Source organism: Centrocercus urophasianus, unplaced genomic scaffold, assembly GCF_019232065.1.
Source record: "Centrocercus urophasianus isolate 14NV4802_14NV808 unplaced genomic scaffold, USGS_Curo_1.0 seq_16, whole genome shotgun sequence".
In the NCBI taxonomy this organism is placed as follows: Eukaryota; Metazoa; Chordata; class Aves; order Galliformes; family Phasianidae; genus Centrocercus; species Centrocercus urophasianus.
In genome coordinates, this window is record NW_024884711.1 from 11,618,525 (window position 1) to 11,639,981 (window position 21,457).

General features: G+C 45.0%; 1 protein-coding gene across 2 annotated transcripts in view; it reads right to left on the reverse strand.

Moving 5' to 3' along the window:
* Positions 1-18,421, reverse strand: part of UBE2E1 (ubiquitin conjugating enzyme E2 E1) — a 43,859-nt gene extending 25,438 nt beyond the window's left edge. Inside the window, exons 1-3 of one of the 2 annotated variants that reach the window (XM_042816883.1) lie at positions 18,316-18,421; positions 16,938-17,026; positions 14,715-14,765 (exon numbers count right to left, since the gene is read on the reverse strand). In XM_042816883.1, coding sequence (XP_042672817.1) covers positions 14,715-14,765; positions 16,938-16,978 — 92 coding nt within the window. In that variant the 5' untranslated portion in view covers positions 16,979-17,026; positions 18,316-18,421. Of the gene's footprint in view, positions 1-14,714; positions 14,766-16,937; positions 17,116-18,315 lie in introns of both variants that reach the window. The other variant, XM_042816882.1, reaches the window with a different exon arrangement.
* Between the last annotated feature and the right edge of the window lie 3,036 nt (positions 18,422-21,457).

A 21,457-nucleotide genomic window follows, 5' to 3' on the forward strand; every position in this document is an offset into this window, starting at 1 on the left:
GCGACCAGTGTAGATGAAGATTTGTAAGAGAGGCTGCCCAGTGGCTGTTTCACTGTTTTTAAACACTTCTCCCACTAGAGCTAAGAATGATCAAGAGACTCATCATCTCCACAAGTACTCCTACTGTAAACAGCTGAAGCTGAAAGTCAGATGCACTTCATGATTTTACTCCTGAGACATGCAGTTCTATTACTAGTATCAAAAGAGGTAAGAAAAAGTAACGGTAATTTAAGGCCTTGTTATCTTCAGCACTACTTGTAAAGAGGAATTTGAACATAAAATGACCACCTTTTGCAACCCACCAAGGGTGCTAAGGGTTCACACAGGACCAGTCCCTGAAGGCATGCAAGCATTGGAAAAAAAAACAGCTCAACACATTTTCCCTCTTCTATATCAATGCCTTACTGCACATGTATTTTCCTTCCTTTATTTGCTATGTGCTCTCTTGCTCTACAACTATTTAAGTTTCCTAAAAATCAGAGGACTGTTAACAGTCAAGCTAATGCTGAGAAGACAAAAAACAATTCCTGCCCTCACCCTTACCTCACCCCCAAACCAGCACGGCATGCCCTAGCTTTTCTTATACTGTGAAACAGGATAATAAATAGGAATATGGAGCAACATGAATTTGAGTGTGGCATTATTACTATTATCTCTAAACAAAGAGCCTATATGTTTGCTTTTCATTAGCTCCCTACAGTGGCAAAACTATAAACGTAAAAGTTAGAGACATAAAGGGAAAAAATGAAGTAGCCAATAGCAAAGACTTCAAAACCACAATCACACGGTTTGTTTTACAGCTGCTTTACATAACAATAAAAGTGTAATATACCATGGGTTTTCTGGCAGCGTGTACACAGACAGCATCACACGGCAATAACAAGAGTAAGCACAAATGATCTCTTTGGAACAATTAAGCAATTTGAGAAGCACCACTATGTCCAAGAGCTAATGGGTCTAAAGAGATATAAAGGTCAAAAGTGTGCGTTTCTCTCTACTGACCAGCAATCTCACACATAACCCTCCAGAAGAGAGAATAACTGCCTAATCATATTTATAATCCCTATCAGAGAATAACCCTATATAAAAGCACACATTAAACAAAAAAGAGGCCTTCCCTCCAGAAGCCAAAACAAGATGCATTCTTCCATCTAGCCACCTCAGCATAATAAAGGAAGAAAAATGATGCTTACTCTACTAGCATATAACCAGCTGAGAAAAATAAAATCACTGGATATACATAAAACCATAAGGTACTCAAGTTCAGTAGAGTTTGACACTTCTAAAGAAAGAATGCGTAAATAAAACATAAGTTAAAACCCACAACTCTCCCAGTGACCTTGAACTCTATTAACATGAACACAGAGACATAGAAACACTTGTTTCTGCACACAGTTCATTAACTAGCTTCAACAAGGACTGAAATTTAGCCCTTGACCTAGCAGGCCATTAGCACATGACACATTTTCTTCTAGGAAAGCCAATCTAGCTAAACATCACAGATTTACCAGTATTTTAATATTCAGAAAATGAGATTCTCCCACTGGAAGTAAAACATTTGCTAAAGCAGCAAATAGATGACTTTTCAAAGATGGCACTTAGTGTGTACATGTGAGATTGACTGGTAAAAATAATGACCAAAGGATACTGCACTTGTGTGGCATACAACTGTGTACTTGGTAAATGCTTGCACAGGCTCACTTACTGCACATTTTGAATGTTTTCATAACCCCAAAATGAAGTTTAGATGCATCCTCTTGACTAGAAACTTTTAAAATTAATAAAATGCACTTTTCCAATGAGCAAAGAGTAGATGACAAATATCTGTTCTTAGATATTCTTATTGAATGCACACCTTGCATTCAAATTGCCAATTTGGATAACTTCAAGTAATTCAAGAACACTTTCTTCTTTCCCTTTCATCAAGCTTCATGTTATTCATGATCTGAATGCTTTATTAAAAAAACTACATATACATTCAGTAGTTCAGATGATCACTGCCACTTCATTTGCAACTAAATTAATAACATAAGAAATGTTTTGTCAATTCATTTTTTATTCCTCATAAACATTTTATTTCTGTCAACAAGAGAGCCTTGCCTGTGGAGTTGGACAAAGGCAATGGCTTTCTGCTGATGGATCAGAGTGATTAGCAGAAGAGAAAATGGTCCAGAACCCACTCAGCTCAGCAGGGCTGAGAGGCAGGAAGCCACCAACACAGCTCCATACAAGCCTGGGACAGTTTGCAGAATGAGTGGCAGCTCCATGGGCCAGACCAGTCACACAGCTCTCTTTTGTAGAGCTTTACGCCATTCCAGTGACCTGGTGCCAGTTAGACTGCAATGAAGAAACAGGAGATAAGTGCAAAGAGAGCTGGCAATGGGTGCAAGGGACTGGCAGGTTTACTGCTGGAAAGGGATCTGGCGAAATAGTTTTTCCCCATTGCCCTCTGCTCCTAAGGGCCACATCTAGCCCCACCCCATAATTTCAGTCTTTCTTGCTGTGTCACAGTTTAGCTGTCAACTCCAGCTTTGCTCTTTCCCCTCCTCAACCCATTCATTCTCAATCAGTGAAAACTGCTGTAAATAGAATAGACTTCACTGGCTATAGACAACTCTCCTTCCCAGATCCAGGCCCCGGTCAGCACTCCTTTCTTATCTCTCCTGAAGCCAAGCTGTGAACCACTAACAAATCCCACCCAGCTGTTCAGTCAGCCATGAGAGAGACCACAGCACATCCTCACTTATCCTCAACCCTTCTCTCCACTTCTACAGCTATAACAGGATCACAACAGCTTACTTAATCCTCACTGCAAAGTGTTACCATGCAAAGGCTCCACTGACCAAACACTATTCTTCAGACTTCCCTGGCAAAATCCAGTACTAGTTAAAGATGCCCTAAAGTGCCACATCTATGATGTTCACTGTTGCAACAAAACATGTACCTGAGAAATTTCAATCCTAAATAATTTGTCTAAACTTTACATCTTCTCATAAGGAAGATTCTGCTATGAAAAGCAAACCAAAAGTCACTGTAAAGCAATGCACCAAGCACCATCTATGGGCTAGAAAATTTGCATTTGCTATCTAGAAGACATACCTGATACATTACAAAACCTCAAATGTAACAGTATTTATAGCCCTTAGGAGCTTAGTACACACACTGAATACTAAGTACTTTGCACTGGAATGTCTCATCACATGTAATAGCTCTGCAATATAACTAATATTTCCCCACCAAACAGTTACAGTCTTTCTAGCTGCTGAGGTTGAAGGTGAAGTAGGAGCACACAGACAGCAAAGAGATTAGCTGTTGGACGTTGTCATCATTTCTGCTACTGTCAAGGAAATAAAAAATAAAAACAAAATCAAAACAGCACTAATACATCTCAAAACACATTACCCTACTACAATGTAATAGCATCACAAAGAAACAGCTGTGATAACCTTGATGTGCATAAAACCGGAAAACAACCAAATCACACATTCAAGGTAATACAATAGCTGCTGAATAAAGCAACTCGCTTATTTACCTCGACCAGATAAGAAGGAAAAAAAAAGTGATGTTGCAACAGAAGCAGAACTTAATTTTGGGGGGAAGAAAGAATATGGAGATATACACAAGCCCAAGGACTGGAGCTATTTTATTAAAGAACATTTAAATATAGCTAGAAATTTACATACCACTTTGCAAACACCAACCAAAAAAAAAAAAAGTCCTTTGACCTCAAAATTTTACATTCTAAATTCAACAAGAGAAACGCACGCAGATTAACCCTTCACAAAAGCAAGGAAAAGTGTTGGAGAGAAAACAATGGCTTGCTTTAAAAGGTGAAGTGTAAAAAAGAGACAGGAACTTTTCCATAAAGGGCAGAAGTTAAACATTTTATGCGGCTAGAAGTGGTATCAATCAGACCAAGGATAAAGAAAACATTAGTAGACTGGAATGAGGGACAAAGGGGTTTGAGAAGGAGGAGGACAGAAGAACAGAAACTGAGTTTTTTGTGGGTACTCCACAAAGAAAGTACAAGGGTGGTGATCTAACTTAGTATTCTATTCCAAAGAGTGGTAAAAGCTTAGAGTAAGTGATTGTGGCCAGCACCACCAGCCCACACCACCCTTGTGCTCCCACAGCCACTGCACTAGGGATGTTTAAGGGTACATCCCTGACTCTTTTCTTTAAGTCTGCCTACAAACCTGTTGGCCATGAATTTGCTCAGCATGGTTCTGAGCGTGCTGATGCTATCTGCCTCCACAACCTCCTGTGGCAATGGATTCCACAACTTCACTATTCACTGCATAGAAGGCCTTTATCATTTTAAAATGACTTAAGAGTTTCAGTGAACATCCTGTTTTTAGCATTATGGGATTTGGTGAATGGCTGTTCTTGTCATGCTTCTCCACCAAATGGTACAAAAGCAAGGTGCTCCTCTGGGAGATGCAGGAGGCCTTTCCTACTCTGCTTGCTTGCTTACTTCTCTTCCCTTCAGCCCACCTCCCTGCATTAATACTTCTGCTTTTATCTCCTTCTGCTCCTTTCTAGCTATCACTCCCTGCAACTTTCCCCTCTCCCTCCTACTGGTTGTTTTCTCACATCTCACTCATGCTCTTTTAATCATGCACTTCTAAAGATACAAGTGGTCAATCCATGGCTCAAGAACTACACGCAGTTCATGTAGCAGGCAGGAGAGACCAGCAAAGATACAGCTGGGGACCTGTTTCAGGCATTATATTCTCCCAGGTAGAGTAGATTGTGCCTTCTTGATTTGCAGAGCATCATTAGCAGTATAAGATTGTATAAACACACTGACTTTATTGATATATGAATTTCGTACCTCCTGAGTAGGGCTGTAACAAAAGCAGCAGAGCAGAAACTATTGCTGTAATTTATATGCTTGCCTGCCTTTAAGAGTCACTCATTCTCAAGAAGAGGTTGACCTTCCCCAGTGGCTCTCCCCACTCACTGAAGAGGAGGATGCCCCATCTCTTCTGCTCTGTATAGAAAGCATTAACAAAGCAGAACTAAATCATTGGAATACAAAAAGAAATGATCATTCTATAGTTCCATCTTTGTCACAACTTTTTCCTTCAGCATCCAGGGCAAAATTACCTCAGCCACCCTGATGCGCTGCCTCTCGCAATCACCATTAAGGTCTTGCACGATCTCGCTGTCCGTAGGAACACAACATCCTTCTGCCTGGAGTGGTTTTACGTCCTTTTCCATTCCTCACCTACAATTCATTTACTCACTCAGTCTCACCAATGCCTACAATCTAATTAACCTCATAAGGACACAAAGGGGATAGAACAAATTGGAAAAATGCTGTTCTAAAGAAGGCGTTACAATTTCACTAGTGGCTTAAACCCTGGGATGCAACTAAAAGACTAGCAGATGAAGAGTAAGCCAAAGGCTTGACACTAGTTACATTCCTAGTCAGGGATTTCCTAGGTCATTTTTGTAGCTATAACACATCTTCTTGCTTGGCTTCCCAGATCACAAACGTGCTGCATGATTTGAAGCAGGAAGGAAAGCATAGACACAGATTTAATGCAATTGAGGACTCCATTCTGACTCACGGTATTTTGAGATAATATTTTGAATAGCCATTTAAGCATCCTGTCTTTGCTCTCTTGCCCATAGTCCCCCAGGTGTAAGCAAGTAGAATTAGTTTCATCAAAAGCCAAAACAATGAGATTCCCAAATTAAGAATTACCCCATCAAAAACAAAATTAGACAATCCTTATTGATAAACAATTTATAGGGAGGTTAAGGAGGGCACCAGCTATAAACGCTTGCATGCACTGCCTAATGCATCTCCTTTAAAAAGCTTACCAGGACACACAGGAAACAATGTGCAAATAGGGTATTACAGCCATCAGTTTGATTGATCAGAAAGTTCTGATGACATGACCTTTTGTGCAATACTACACTGTTGATATAATTGCTTTAAAACTATGTTATTACTACTGTGTGCATTTTAGCAATCTTTCAAAACCATCTGCAACAGTTAAGCACCGCTTTAATTAAATATACTGCACTTTCTGTATTATTTGTAGGCCACTTCTCAGAGCTGCCTGTACTCTGAAATAATAAGCAATACACCAAAACTTTCCGGAAGTTCTCCACTTGAAATGGCATATCCCTAACAGTGATCACTTAAATTTTCACCTTAAAATTTCAGTGGGGATGTTCGAACTACAAGTGAAGCATTTTAGACAGCTACACCAATGATAGGCTTCCGTGTATGAAAATCTCTACTGCCCTGGAGCTCTGCTGTTGTCTCATAGTATTCTGTTGAAGCTCCATATTTGCTTTTTTTCATCAATTAATCAACTCTAAAAAGTCACCAACAGCTTCAGAACTAATTTGTAATGTTTCCAGGTCTTTTCACCCCTGTAAGCAGCTCTCTTTAAGATACTGGGCACTAAAAAGAAAGAACAACAAATACCTGTCTCCTGGTCTCTCCTTAATAGATGCTGCAATTAGTTTCACTGGCAAAAATCTATTGCTGAGATAAAGCAGAAAGAGCATTAAATATTGGCAGTCCACCTTCCACAGGAAGTACCTTTGCTCTAGCCAAAAGCATTTGCTCCTGCCTTTAGAACTGCCAGTACCAGTTCAAGATTCTCTAGCTTTCAGCAAGTCCAGCTGCTCCAGGGGAAAAGGTGAGAAATCCAGTTTTCTCAACAATCATTAACATCAATACAAAAAGGGCAAAATATTAACATGCTGATTTGGTTTACGCTCACTTTTGACTCTAAAAGTTGAAGCCCTTGGAGGAATCGAGGGCTTCGATTCTGTACTGATTCACAGAAACACAGAAGCACAGAAATATAACCAGATTCTACACCATTAATCACACAGCCTCTTTAATCCAATTACTTTGTATTTTCTCTTATACAAATGAACTGCCAAAACTTGGATTGTGCCCAGTTACTGAAACAGCTCAACTTAATCTTACCTGATCTATATTTTCAGTTGTGAAATCAGAGAGGAAATGGGGGAAGACGTACTGTCTGATTTTACATCTGCCATGAGTTATAATCTGTACGCCCCATTCTCCTTTTCTCCCCCACCTGCCGTCATAGGGTGTGCAGGTTAATAAAGAAAACAACACCGCATGCTCTATGTTGCAGTTAAGCATACAGATCTGTAATATATTCTCCTGGTGATGTCAATTAGCCCCTCATACACAGAAAATATGTATTAAATGCACTGCAGTAACCACTACACTTTCCACAAATGCCTTGGAAGACCAATTGCATGCTGATGAAATTTGCAAATTGGCAAGAGAAACAAGAAAACCCTTCTGAATTCCAAAGCGTACAGTGTTTATTTTGACAGTTTAGGTTTATTTATAGTACTTGACTATACATGCTCTCTAGTTCCTCTTGTAAAATAATGAAGTCAGTATTTAGACCTCCACTGCTAAGCCTCAGAGGGAAAAATAAGTATAAACTTATTTCACTCAAATAAATGTACAGATTGGCAAGATTCTACTATAATCACTAAATTACATCATTAATTTACCTTAGTATTTTTAAGTACTTTCTTTCCTGGAGAAAGAACAGCCTTTTACTTTACATGTGGTGTGCAAGTCTTCACAGATATGCAGCAATCTCTTAACCCATTCACACAAAATAATATACTTTTTCTGTTTGGCACATGAAACATTTGTGAAGAGAATCACAGAACCACAGAATGGCTTAGGTTGGAATCTCAAAGGTCCCCTAGTGGGTTGTATGCACCACATTAGGGTGCCCAGGGCCCCATCCAACCTGGTTTGAACATATCCAAGGATGGGGCATCCATAGCTTCTCTGGGCAGCCTGTGTCCCCGTGCTTCTCTACCCTCTGACTAAAGAATTTCTTCCTAACAGCTAACCCAAATTTCCCATCTTTTAGTTTAACGCCATTACCTCTTGTCCTATCATGTAATAAGTTGCTCCCTTTCCTGCTTTATTAGTTCCCTTCAAGTACTAGAAGGCAGCAAAGAGGTCTCCCCAGAGCCTTCTCTTCTCCAGGCTGAACAAGCCCAGCTCCCCCAGTCTTTCTCCACAGGTGAAATGCTCCAGCTCTCTCACCATCCTTATGACTCTCTTCTGGACTCACCTCAACAGCTCCATGGCTTTCTTGTATTGGGGGCCCCAGGCCTAGATACAGTACTCCAGCTTAGACCTTACAAGGCCAGAGTAGATGGGGACGGCCACCTCCCTCTCCCTACTGGCCACCCATCTTTGGATGCAGCATTGGTCTATCGCATGCAATTGCAGAAAAGCACAGGCAGAAGCTGCAGAAGTCTCACAATTGAGACTCCTCCTATTGAGGAGCTGCACAAGCTCCTCAATAGCCTCAACCCACCGGAATGACTCCCAACAAGGCAGGTTGGCTCCATCACAGTCCCAGAACCACCTCTTTGACAGCAGGGCCAAAGTCACTGGCCTGTCAGGCTGCATCTCAGCTGCTCATCAGCTCCCAGTCACTAACAATCTGCCCTTGGTGGCATGTGGCACCCTCAAACTGTTCACTATTGCTTCATCTCTGCCCTAGGCCAGCCAGCTCTTTCTGTGGTGGTAATTTTGTCTTCATATTTAAGAGATTCAAGCCCTTTCACTGTAAATACTTCACACACATTCCCCATTTATGTCTATGAAGTACCATGCACATATCACAAATACTTCTTAAAACAAAACCAGACATATCACCCACTGCTATATACAAACATTCAACAGAAAAACCAAGGCGTGCAGAGTTGGAATACAACTGAAATTAAATCAAAGACTGCATAACGCAAAACATACAATTTGTCAGATAAAACATATATGCAGCGTAATAAATACAGTCGCAGTGCCCTCCGAGGGCAGCAAAGCTGCAAGTCAAATAATAAAATTAAGTGGTAGACAAGAGAGTGTGCACAGAAGGGATTTCAGCCCCTTTTGTTCTGAGCCGTGGTACGATTTCACAGCCGCTCTCAAGATTCATCGTCCCGATATTTGGCATGCAAGAGCACAGAACACAGCTCATATGGGAATTGCTGAGCTGGGATGTGCCAAACAGAATCTACTGTGGAATCAGGGAGCTACCACCATGGGAACCCAGCAGCCTTGCCTGTAAAGTGAGTGGTTTTTTTAAAGGGAGCCAGTAAAAAAAACAAAAACATCTTCAGAAATGTGAACTCCTGGAATATTAGCTAATCAATCCGCGGCAAAAAAGCTGCTGCCCTGCTGCTATTGTCTGAGCGCATCAGGCAGAGGACTTTCCCCGCAGGAGCTGCTACCTACAGACATTCAGAATCACCACGTACAGAAGCAGTGTTATTTTTATGGCTTGTGAGAGCCCATACACAGCTGTGGAGGATCTCTAAATTAGTTAATACACCGTTTCAAAAGGAAGAGTTATTTCTCCAGGGACAGTGCGCCAAACAAAGGGGGGGGCGAACGGTGAACCACGGGTAGTTTGTATGACAACTGTATTTTTCAACTACACACTGCTCTAATTAGGAAGGTCCTCCTCATCTTAGGGCTGGGAAGTTCTCACAGAAAATATCCCCGTTTCAAAAACTACAGGGGGAGATGTGAATGAAAACAAGGAGTGCTAAAATCCCTTGTACAAGCTGAGAATTTTCATTAAATATTATCTGCACTTTTACTTATCTATCTCTGTTGTGGTTTTGTTTTTCAAGGAAGGAAAATCACCATTTGTGTCATTCTTGCTCTAAGAACGCGTGTGCATATTAAAAACAAAACTAACCTGTCTTACTCTAATTAATACTTTTAATTGCAAAACATAAGACCACAAAGTTCTAGCTAGAATAGGTCCACATGCAGGAAGGTTTATTCCAAGCGTGAAAATAATTTAGAAAACAAACAAAGCTACAGCTTATCAGTGACAATCCATCCTCAGGGCGCTGTAGAAACAAATGCAGCCCAAACAAATGCTAGACTTCCATAGTGTGTAGATGAAATACATTAATTGGAAGAGGATATCATTGAGTTCAAAGCAGCCTTTATGCCACACATTTTCTGCAGACTTCTCTCTGGCCAAGCAACCTTAATTCCACGCCACAAAGTCTTGAAAACGATGAATATTCCACCTATTATAGCACAGAGCGCTGCTCCTACCATCTATACTGAGACATATATTTATTAAGTGCTGACAGTTAACTTTCACAAGACTCTTAGGGAGATCTGGTCCTTATTCTGTGAATTTACAGAAATGGGGCTGAAGGAGCCAGGAAACACAACTGTATTTTATTATTCTTTAAATAATGAATCTGCGATGGCATTTCACTCTGAAGCGACGGTAAGCCTTCCAGGCAAATGTCTCCTTCAGCAAAGACTTGAAAATTATTTTTGGTTAAGTAACAGCTGGTCTTGCCTATATGGACTTAAATGAGCCATGTGGAGACAAACTTGTTTCAGTTTGGGTAAGAAAGATTAAAAAGCATTAATTCTAGTTAATATCCATTTTGGTCCCTCTACACAGATGGAAAAATACCATTAAATTACCATGCTTACATACAGTCAATACCAGACACCCAATAAAGCACAAATTCAAAGCCCTGCTCGCAGCACAACCAACACACGCAGTTCAGCTGCAAGTTAGCCTGAAACAAAGGAGATTTACATTCATTTCTCCACTTTGCCACAGACTTCCTGCACAACCTTCGACGAGTCACTTAGTTTTTGTGAGCTGCATCTCCCTGTCTGTAAAATGGGGGAAAATCATTTGTTTCATAACTTCGCAGCCATTAGCAGATTTACTTTCAGGAGATGCTTAAATATGGAGGTCAAAGAGATGACTTTTATAAAGAGCATATGCAGTATTTAAACTTTAATTAACTTCTGTTAAAGCTTTAGAAACCTCACCACAGTGATAGAACCAAAGCTTTGGTGCAGGCGCTTTGTGTGTACCTACACACAAAGAAGGTCTGCCTCCACAGCGAGATGGAAATGCATTCTGACATCTGCAGGCAGTTGTCAGCGCAGCCTCCCATGACCCAATGCAAAGATATGCCATACTGCTACCCCCAAAGTATACATCAGGCCAGAAGTCCAGTGCCTCCAAATACCTGAACAACAATACCTATTGTTCTAAACCAACAGCTGCAACTTTCTGATATCAAACAAAATAGGAGATGGAATCACCAGGTACCAGCTCAAAAGATTTAAAGCACCTTAGGACCAGACAGTTATTCTCCAATCCATCTATACCACCAACCACTTCTGTACTCGATAGCCACATTTAACTGTTCTAACCTAACACTAGTGTCACAAGTCAAATCATTTTGCGGACAGCAGAAAATTAAGGATCTCTATGATGCTGGCCTACTAAAAACATAATAAAAAAGAAGCAAGAAGTACTCAGCCAAATGCTACACAGACACACAGACACACACACACTGCAGCAGGACACTGATGAAAACGGCACTGCCACCACCAGAATTCACAGAACTGTAAAAAGTCTTTTAAGAAAATATTGTCAAGTTTGAAATCCATTTGTTAAAGCAAGCCAAGCATATACTGCATTCCCTCTATAAAAGGAACAGTAGCAGGCTGCATAAAACCAAAATCACACCATGGGGAGCGGGACAAGAGGCGCAAACAGGTTAACAGAGATTATGAAGCAGCCAAAAGATGGACCAGCACCAGGTAAGCCTTTGGGGGACAGAGGCAAGCTATGGCAAACCAGAAGCAGTGAAACTACTGAGGGGAGAGGAAGTTTTGGGATAAACTTCCCCTCATATTACTGACATATGTATGAAACCCACACATCTGCTCAATCAGAGGGTGTTGAGTGTATTGGCATTTTTTTTTTTTTTAATTTATTTATTAAGCAGTTGATTTGTGGGTCACATACATGAAAACTTGGTCACTGCAAGCTACAAAACTAAAAATGAAACTGATCTGAATGTAAGCCATTTTGTTTGAAATATCAAATGGTTTTCATTATTTGTAATAGCAACTTATATGTGGTGTTTTATAAGAAAAAAACCAAAACAATTCTTACTAAGAATCGTTTACAACCTAAAGCTTTTCCCTTCAGTTTGCAGAGTTGCTGTGGGACGCATTAAATAACCTGAACTCCCATTACTGCAATAAGACTGCAAGAAGAACAACACTTTGCAGTGAGGCCAAAAATTAAAGCACTGCCTACCACAAACTGCCTTCAAACACAGGGCAATATGCAAAACAGGGGGAAAAATTCCAAATATTTCCAAAATAATATAGGATGCAGTTTCAGATCCGCTTTTTAAAATGTGACTTCTGAGACTCTGGCACCCCTAAACTGAAAATACGTGCAGAGGCAAAGGCTGCAGAGGGGTGAGAGGCTTGAGGGCAAAGGGAAATCAAGGATGGGCAAAGCAGCGAAGATGGAAATTGAAACTAAGTTCCAAAACCTGTATTTAATACCTTCCTCACAGCGTGCCAGTAACACTCATAGGAAAAAAAGAAAAATAAAGGAAAGCAGTGACAATGCTAGCAGGCTTCCCCAGAGGAAGTTCTGGCAGCTTTAAACATCATGCAGCAACACAGTTCTCTCACTTGCTTCATATCCTCACCCTCACCAACTATTTTTTTTCCCGCAAAGCCGACTTTTCTCCATGACTGCGATAGCTGAAACTCGCCCCAGTGTTGTGGCAATCAGTACCTGCCTACCCTTTTACCAAACACCTGCTACAAAAGCAAACTCCCTGTGCTTGAGCGTGCAATCTGAACCTCGTTAGCCATAAGCAGAGCAGTGCTTCACTCTTGGCACTCTCTTTATTGAAGTAGGATGGCTTCCACCCCATGTTGAGCAATACCAAAACTTCTTTGGTCACACACAAGCCAAAACCTCTCCATTCATGTTTTCCTACTTACCAACACACAAAGAGACACAGCAGCAATTACACCAGTTTCACATACCGTTTGCAAGAGTTGCCAGCTCTCACTGTCACTCATTTGCAGGTTGGAAAGAATGCAGAATACTTACATTACAGGTGAGAATTAATCATCGCTAACTGCACTATGAACTAATTATTGCTATTAGAAATATTTATAAAGGGTGAAACAACACAAACTTACTACGCAGGCCTTAAGTGCATTATCCACAGTTGTCTATGTAATTAAAAAATTCACAGCCATATTCTATTTTGACAGATAGTCTGCTAGCTCTGCTTTACCTGCAAATGATGCCAATTCAAACAGGAACAAATTAAGGATCTAACGTTATTTACACAAACCTTCAGGTGAAGCCTGCAATCTGACACACTTGTACATTATCACAACTTTGGGATAGATTCAGACTGCAGTCCTGGCACCTCAATCACCCAGACTGTTATATACAGAACAAGCTAGGCTCGATGCCTTTCTGAGACATGCTTCTGGGTTTTTTTTTTCCCCATGAAAAAAAAAAAAAAAAAAAAAAAAAAAAAAAAAAAATCAGGATATGGTGAGAGGAGGAGGAGGAGGAAGCATGTGGACTTCATCTTGACATTGAGTCAGGATGCAGACGGGACAGACACTTCCAAACCAGCAGCTGGAGCTCTGGTAATACACAGGTAGTCATTAATGTCAACAAAACAATACTGACCTCTGAAATCTCTAGCTGTAACATCAGTTATCTTCCAAGCAGTACGAAAATCTTAATATCAATCTTGACTTCTACTGTACTCATATGCCTCAACTTATTCCTTATGTCACTAATTACGTGCCTTGGGACTGATACTGAAAGAGTGGCTCTGGACCATTAGGCTAACCTGTGCGTCAGTGCTGCCCTGCAGACCAACAATAGCAAAATGCTTCAATAAAACTATCCACGTGCATTTATGGCTGACACCTCAGTACCAAAGAGACCAAATTAAACAGTTATTTATAAACAGAATTTTCCCTAACTGCTGCTATCATCAACATTAAAAGGCCTCAAGCCTACTTCAGGCACAGCAAGAAAACAGGAACAGAGTTGTGCTTTGGCAACAAACCAGACTGAAAGCAACTTTCCTCTTGAATGAACAAGCATAACCAAAGATGTTACACTACTACTGCCTCCTCCCCAAAAGCAAAGAGGCTCGGGCCACCAACCAGTGAACTGAATCAACTTGCTAGATGCTTTAAACAAAAGATACAAGTTCCTAAAACTTACTTAAAAACAAGCTGTTCCACAAAGGGCAACCAAACAGCCCTGCTTGTTATTTCATAGGCTAATGCGCGTGCTTCTGTAGGGCACCCACTGAGTGATGAATTCACACTTCCACTGTAAGACACTCTTTAGAAAAGAACTCCAAACTAAAAAGCTCAGAGCATTTTGCTATTTTCTGCTTCTCTGTCAGGACTCTTATTTATGTAAGATTAGAGCAGCCAGGCAATAGATTTATAAACCAGAAAAAAAACTAAAAACAAACAAGGAGAGTTTCATACTCTTCTTTACAGGCTAGTTTCAGAAATAGACACAAAGCAGCATGACAGATACAAATGCAATTGTTAGAAAACATCAACAAAACAATCCCCAAAACAAACAGTAAACATATCAGCACACATATAATAATCTCTGGAGGCCCCCCCACCTGGAAACTATTTAAAGTCGTCCAAGCATGCAAAAAGTACTGTCAGCCATTCAGCTGAGCAGCCCTTCCCCTGCCCTCCTCAGGACCTCTGAGGACAGCTACAAGAAACGCAAGCATGGTTCAGCTCCTCTTCTTCCCCTGCCTTCCCCAGAGAAGAAATCAACACCAACCTGCAGTTGGGAGGTGGATCTAAGGTGATGTCAGCCAATTCCTTCTGAATCCTGTGGCAATAAAAGCAAAAAAGGAACAAAGGTAAGTCACTGGGTAGGACAGCAGTTAACACTTACGCCTTACAGACATATAATGTCACCGCGAGTTTGCAACACTACGTAAAGCAGAGGAACATTCAGTTATAGCCTCCCACCCATCTGAGCACACTAAGCAGCACAGACACCCTATTACAGAGGCAGAAAAGCAGACAGGCAATGCAAACTGAGCCCAGAGAGGTGCATCACTCTGCACTCCCACAACAATTCCAACCACAAGGGCAGTGGAAAAGATTGTCCTCTTTAGTCTGCCAGCCAGTCTGTAAGTGAGGGGGATCCCTCTGCGAATGCGATGCACCAAGGGCTAGGAGGAAACCACAGTCAAAAAGAAAATTTGTCTTGCTGGACTGAAAGCAGCAGTCATCACCAAATTGGATCCACTCTGCTGCTCATCATCACCCTGAGAAAGAAACACCAGTCCCAAGGGAGTGAGCAACTGCAAAATTCCTGAGGACACTTAAAGAAAAGGGAGTATCTATTTCCGAGGCTCCAGCACACTCCTGCAGCTTTTCCCTCCCCTAAGAGCCATACCACTTCCCCACATCCCTCCCCCCAGAATGCCAGACGCTCCCTCCCTTCACCACGCTCAGACAACACCCAGTGCTCCCTGCCCGGACTATTCTGGGCTCAGCACCACACTGCTTTTGCCACAAAATACCCAACCAGCTATCATCCCCTTCCCTGGAGTCCCATTACTGTCACTCAAGCTTCCCCTCCGGATCTCCCCACCCTCTCTCCTCCTTCAAACTATGCCAGCGTCTCCTGCCTCTCTTCCACTTGTCATGCATGAGAGCCACAACCTTTTCATACTTACAATCAGCAGGCTTGTAAAACTATCCTCTTTTTAAAATAGTTTAGGGCACGACATGTAAACACCACTTACTGCTATCTACGAGCTTGCCATGGAAACGTGCTGAGTGGAGATCTGGAAAAACCAAACTGCCTTAACCCCACAAAGCCACAGCGAACTTAGCTGTGATGACAGGACATTTGCATAAAACCCCAGCCACTTTTCACACCTGAAGACATAACCTCTCTGTGCTGCTTGGCAAAGCTCTGCACTGAGACGGTTTATTATTCTTACTGGAGCACTCTCAGTTAGCTTGAAAACTTCCATTTGTCAGCTTAACTCTCTGGAGCAGGATGATGCTGGACTTGGGTGAAACAGAATAAATAGGAAAGAATAACAGCTCTTTTGTTAAAAAAAAAAAAAAAAAAAAAAAAAGAACAACAAAAAACCTGAATGGCTCCAAGAGTGTGTGCTGATGAAGAAAGCTGACTGTCATAGCATTTCTCTCACATATAGACATTGCTTTGGAACAAAAACGATTTCATCCTCAAAAACTGCCCCTAAAACACTATGTGCCACAAGCAAAACCTATTTTAGAGCAGAATGTGCACAAGTGGATGTGCAAGTGGATTATTTATTTTACTTCACATCGAGTCATACACCAAAAATTCAATATAAGCGATGAACAGTCAGAAAAGCAGCAATACATTCGGGGGGGAGATTTAGAGCTACATTACACCACTTCCACTGATTATATGCACCCTTCCAGTGCAGGTGGTTTAATAAAGCCCCAAATCTCCCTTTCATCAAGCAAACTCAAAATTCTTCACAAGCATTAATTAATCCTCAAAGCAGAAAAAAAAAAAAAAAAAATCCATTATGTATTCATCCCAATCTACAGAGAGGAAGACTGATGTTGAAATTAAATGCTTTACCCAGAACCACAGAGCTGCCAGAAGCAGAGAAGGAATGAAGGTCCTACATAACAATCCTACATCCCTACTGCTGACACAAACAAGGAAAAGGAAAGAGACTGGAGATAATTGGGGAGCAGCATGACAGCCAGGTGGAAGAAGAGACGGGAAAACACTTGGGATGGAATTGAGGCAGAAGCAGGATAAGAGCCCAGAGCACAGGAAATCTGGGCACATTCACTACACAGTGAGGCTGAAAAAGTGAGACAATGGCAGCTCAGTGTGGAAAGACTAATATAAGACTAAAATAAGTGATAGAGATGAGGAATGGGAGCAACAAGAGATCAGCAGAGGAACAGCAAAATCAAATGAGGAAGGAGAGAAGATGCAGCAAGTCAGTGAGAAAACTGACTGCAGCCTCACCTCTTGGCACTGGTAGACAGCAGCTTAGAGTTTTTACTCATGCTGACTTTGCTTTCCTTCTTCTTAGGGGTGCTTGTCTCTTTCTCTGTCTGTTGGTTGGAGGATGAAGATGAGGAGGAGCTGGTGCTGGCCCTCGAATCGTCATCCGACATAGCGACCCCCCCACCACAACCCCAACCTGGAAAGGAGACACCACGGGGCGTGGGGAACAAACGGTGAATACACACACAGAGAAAGGCAGCTGATAATCTCACTCTGTGTTTAGGCTATACTCCCTTTAAAGGGTCCTCGTGTCTCCCTCTCCTCCTCAGGCGCTACAGTCAGGCAGGAGGAGCAGCAGCTGCTCCTGCACCATTAACGCTGAAGGAGAAAGGGACTTTCAAAGCTTCTTCTCAGGAAGCAGCGAAATAAGGGACTGGAACAAGGACAACCACAAGGCTCAGGGAAGCTCACAGCAATTCCTTCTAATCTCCCATGCAAGAGAAGCCATCAGAACCTACCAACAGCCAGTCTAGGGTGCAAGGGACAAAAATGGAGCAGCTTGGGCCTCTGCGGTGGGAGGGAATTGGGAAGGGATGGGCTGAGGGTGACTACTGCCAGCACTGGGATGGAAGTGGGGCATCGGGGTGAGATCCCAAAGGAGGATCCCTGAGCAAAACCTGTGCCCTCTGGATCAAAACCCACGCCTGCTGGATCGGGTGTTGGGAGCACTGTGGGGCATAAAGGGACCAGAGAAACAGGGGGGCTAGGGGACAAGAGCACATGGGGGGGCCCACTGAGGCCCGCTGCACTGCAAGGCACACCGGCAAGCGGGGCTGTGCTGAGTGGGGGGGAGGGGGAGAGGAAAAGCAGGGCCAAGGCCTAGCGGGGTGAGGGCCCGGGGAGCAGCGGGGGGGGGGAAGGGGGTCAGCTCTTCCATGCGGGCAGCCCGGGGCAGGAGGCAGAGCGGGGGGCGCCGCGGGGCAGGGCTGGCCCCGAAGGGAGCCGGGAGCCGTCGGGAGAGAGGGGGCACCCGGCAGAGCGGGCGGACGCTGAGGGGGGGGCTGCGGCGGGCACAGGGCGAGCGGCGGCGTGCCGGGGGGGCCGGCACCGGGCCGCCTTCCTCCCGAGGCCGCTGCCCCCGGGGAGCCCCCCGCCGGACGCCCCCTCCGCTGCCCGGGGAGAGCCGGGGGCCGGGGGAGCCGGGCGCACTCCCCCGGCGAAGGGCCCGCAGGCCGGGCAGCGAGGGGCAGGGGGGGCAGCGGTACCTGACAGCCCCGGGCGCGATCCCCCTGCCCCGCCGCCTCCCGCCCCATCGCCGGGCCGCGGCCGGCCCTGCCCCTCGCCCCTGCCCCCGGGAGCGGCAGGGAGGACGGCGAGGGTTGCCCCGTCCCCGTACCTCTCCCTTTGTGTCTGGCTGCTCCTCCTCGGTGCGGCTGGGCCTGGCCACTCGTGTCTCTCTCGCTGGGAGAGAAGCGGAAGTGCTGCAACAGCAACTATTAAACAGGCAATGGCTTCCCTAGCTGCCTCCCCCACCGCCGAGCGGGGCTGGGGGGCGGCGGGGCTGGGGCGACACCCGGCGCGGCCTCACGGCGAGCGGGAATCGGGGGGAGCTCGGGGAGCCCCGCTCCGGGGCTGGGGGGGATCCCGGCAGCCGCAGCCTCCCCCCTCCCCTTCGGCGGGTGCTGGGGAAGGAAGAAAGGGGCGATCGGAGGGGACGGGAGTTCGTAATGGGGATCCTCGGGAAAGTGCGCTGCAGTGGTGCAGGCTGTGAGGGTAACCCCGGCTGCCGTCTGCGCTTCAGTGCCAAAGCCCCAAAGGGACGAGGTGGAAGCAGGTGGCTGAGAGAGGGGCAAGCTGCTTCTTTAAGGCTGAGCTGAGCCGGTGCTGTTGGGTCCGAGGGGGGAAAGGGGGGGTGCTTTTTGCTTTCCCCCTATTCTCACTTCTCACCTGCTTTGTCCCTCCAGCACCAGCAGCAACTTCTCACCTGTCTCAGTTGGAATGCAATAAGAAAAAAAAAAAAAAAAAAAAAAAAAAAAAAGAGCCCAGCCCAAACCCCCACACATCGAGCCCCGAAGGAGCCCCGTCAGCTCTCACCTGTTCCGGCCCCACCGCAACAGCTGGATGTCCCCTGCCCCCCAGGTCAGCCCCGAGCCCGCAGCAGCACTCGCCTTCGCCCGGAGTTCAGGATTCCATTGTCCCCCACGCTGCACTCGGTGACATCACTGACACACAAAGAAGGGGCACTTCGTGATGTCATCAGCGCTTGCTAGGAGAGGGAACGAAATCCTGGGCTCGGGGCTTGGCAGCCTCAGTGAGAAAAATCCCCTTCCATTTTCCAAAGGTAAAACTATCGGGGATATTTATTTTTCCCCGAGTCCCCGGCGGGAGCAGCAGTCAGCCGGCTGGGGTGCTGTTGCATTGTGCTTTCCGGGCTCCTTACTCTTCTCCCCGAAATACTGGTGGCCGATCCCTCGCTCCTTGCCCGCCCCGGGAAGCGAAGCACCGTGGCTGTGGCAGCCGGCACCCCCAGCCAGCAGCCCACGCCGGCCCGGAGCCACGCCAAGCGGCCGCTCGCGGGCTGCACCCGGGGTCAGTTTGGCTCAGCGCCGCCACTTTCCACCGCGCACCGAGGGATCCCGTCTCGAATTACTTGACGGCCGAAAATACAATGGCTGTCGCCACCGTGCATCATCATAATTAATAGGACTTTGTGTTTTCATCGTTGCTCCTGCTGGAGGACCGGCGGTCTGCGGGCGCGGAGCGGGGTCACCGCGAATTCGGCAGGGCGAGGGGGCTGCACGACAAAACGGGGGGGCGAAAGGACGCCCGGCCCCGGGACAGCTCGGGGCATGCAGCGCTGCTTCGCGGCTGCCAGGTGCGGGGTGAGGCGGGGGGCGGCCGGGTCTCCCGGGGCCGGGGGGGTAGCGCTGCGCCCGGCCCCGCACGCCAAGATGGCCCCAGCGGGCGGTGCGCGGTTCGCCACTGAGGGGTGCGGCGGGCTGAGAGCCCGGCAAGGCTCCCTCCGGCCTGCCCGCCTGGGGCCTGCGTGCTGCCTGCTGTGCGGCCCGGCCTCTGCCCGGCTGTCTCGCAGAGGCTATGCGTGATGGTGGGCTGGAGGAGCTGGGGCACTGCTCTCTCGGGCGTAGCCCATGCAGATGGAACAGGGGGCAAATGGACCCCGAAGTGAAGCTTGTTTCACCTCCTGGGTTAATCCCCGGACTCCCCAACAAACTTGCTGCCCGGTCTCCCGTGTGGTTGAACAGTGAAGGATATTAGATAGGCACGCCGATGACATTGTAAGAGTCATGCTAATAGAAGAAGGAATTCTACTGCAATTTCACACTTGCTGTTTCGTTTGTTTCCCAGCTGCCAGTCTTTCCTATCTCTGGCATTGCGTATTAGGACATGGTGAATTGTCCTCCACAAACAGCTGGCAAGCAGAGCCAGCCCACCTAGTTTTACCTATTCGAATGGCACTTGTGAAGTCCTTTAGAAAATGTAGAGCTTTGATACATTCACGATTGACAAAGGCCTCACAGGAAATGGTCAGGCTGGATGGGGCACTGAGCACCCTGATGTAGCTGTATGTATCCCTGTTCATTGCAGAGCAGTTGGACTAGATGACCTTTGAGGGTCCCTTCCAACTCAAATGATTCTATGATTCTGTGGTGAAATAATACGTCATGAAAACTGGCATTTAAATAAAATTGGGTGATCTGGATCGCTCTGTGTCCCTTGTTGATGAAAGGGGGATCGAATTTAACTCTCTGCTTCCCAGCAGTTAGCAGTCTGTCACTGTCCTCCTAACTCGTGCATGGAACTTTGGAGGATGAGACTGGTGATACAAGCAATGGGCATGGGAGATGAGAGGACACAAATCACTTGGCTTCACAAATGCCACTTCTTATGGAACAAATTTTAAAAACAGAAGATCTTCACTTTCACTGAAAACAAACCTCTAGCCCTTTCCTGTCATCACAGGAAACCTGCCTGAAAGTCGAGTAAGACAACTGATATTAATAATGAAAGCCCTTCATTTCTGTAACAGGGTGCAGGGAAAACAAAGATTTTTACAAATTTGCACACACATACTTTTCTTATACTATCAAGTTTGTTGCAGACTGACCTTTTCCACAACATATGATTTTTAGTAAGTCTGTTCAAAGTATTATGATAACCAGCACCAGTTGTTACTTACTTTGAAGCTTACCCAAAAATGCACTCTCTGAAAGTATTTACTAACGTCTTCTCTTCAGCTGTTTCAGTGACAGCTCCCACTGTATGTTATGGCTCATCTTCTAGCTCATGGCCAGGACCAGGCAACGTGCTGCTCTCCTGTGCTAGTCACACCATACCCCTCGCCAGAGAGAGAAAGAGACCCAAGGATCCAGCTAGACCCAAGGATCCAGCTTCTGTGCCCTGAGATGTTATTGCAGCTTTCTCACCCATGATTATCCTACCAGCCCTGCACAGACACTGAAGCACTGCAAGAGTCTAGAAAAAGTTCCTTTTGTATTTTCTAGCCAATAGGTGAACTA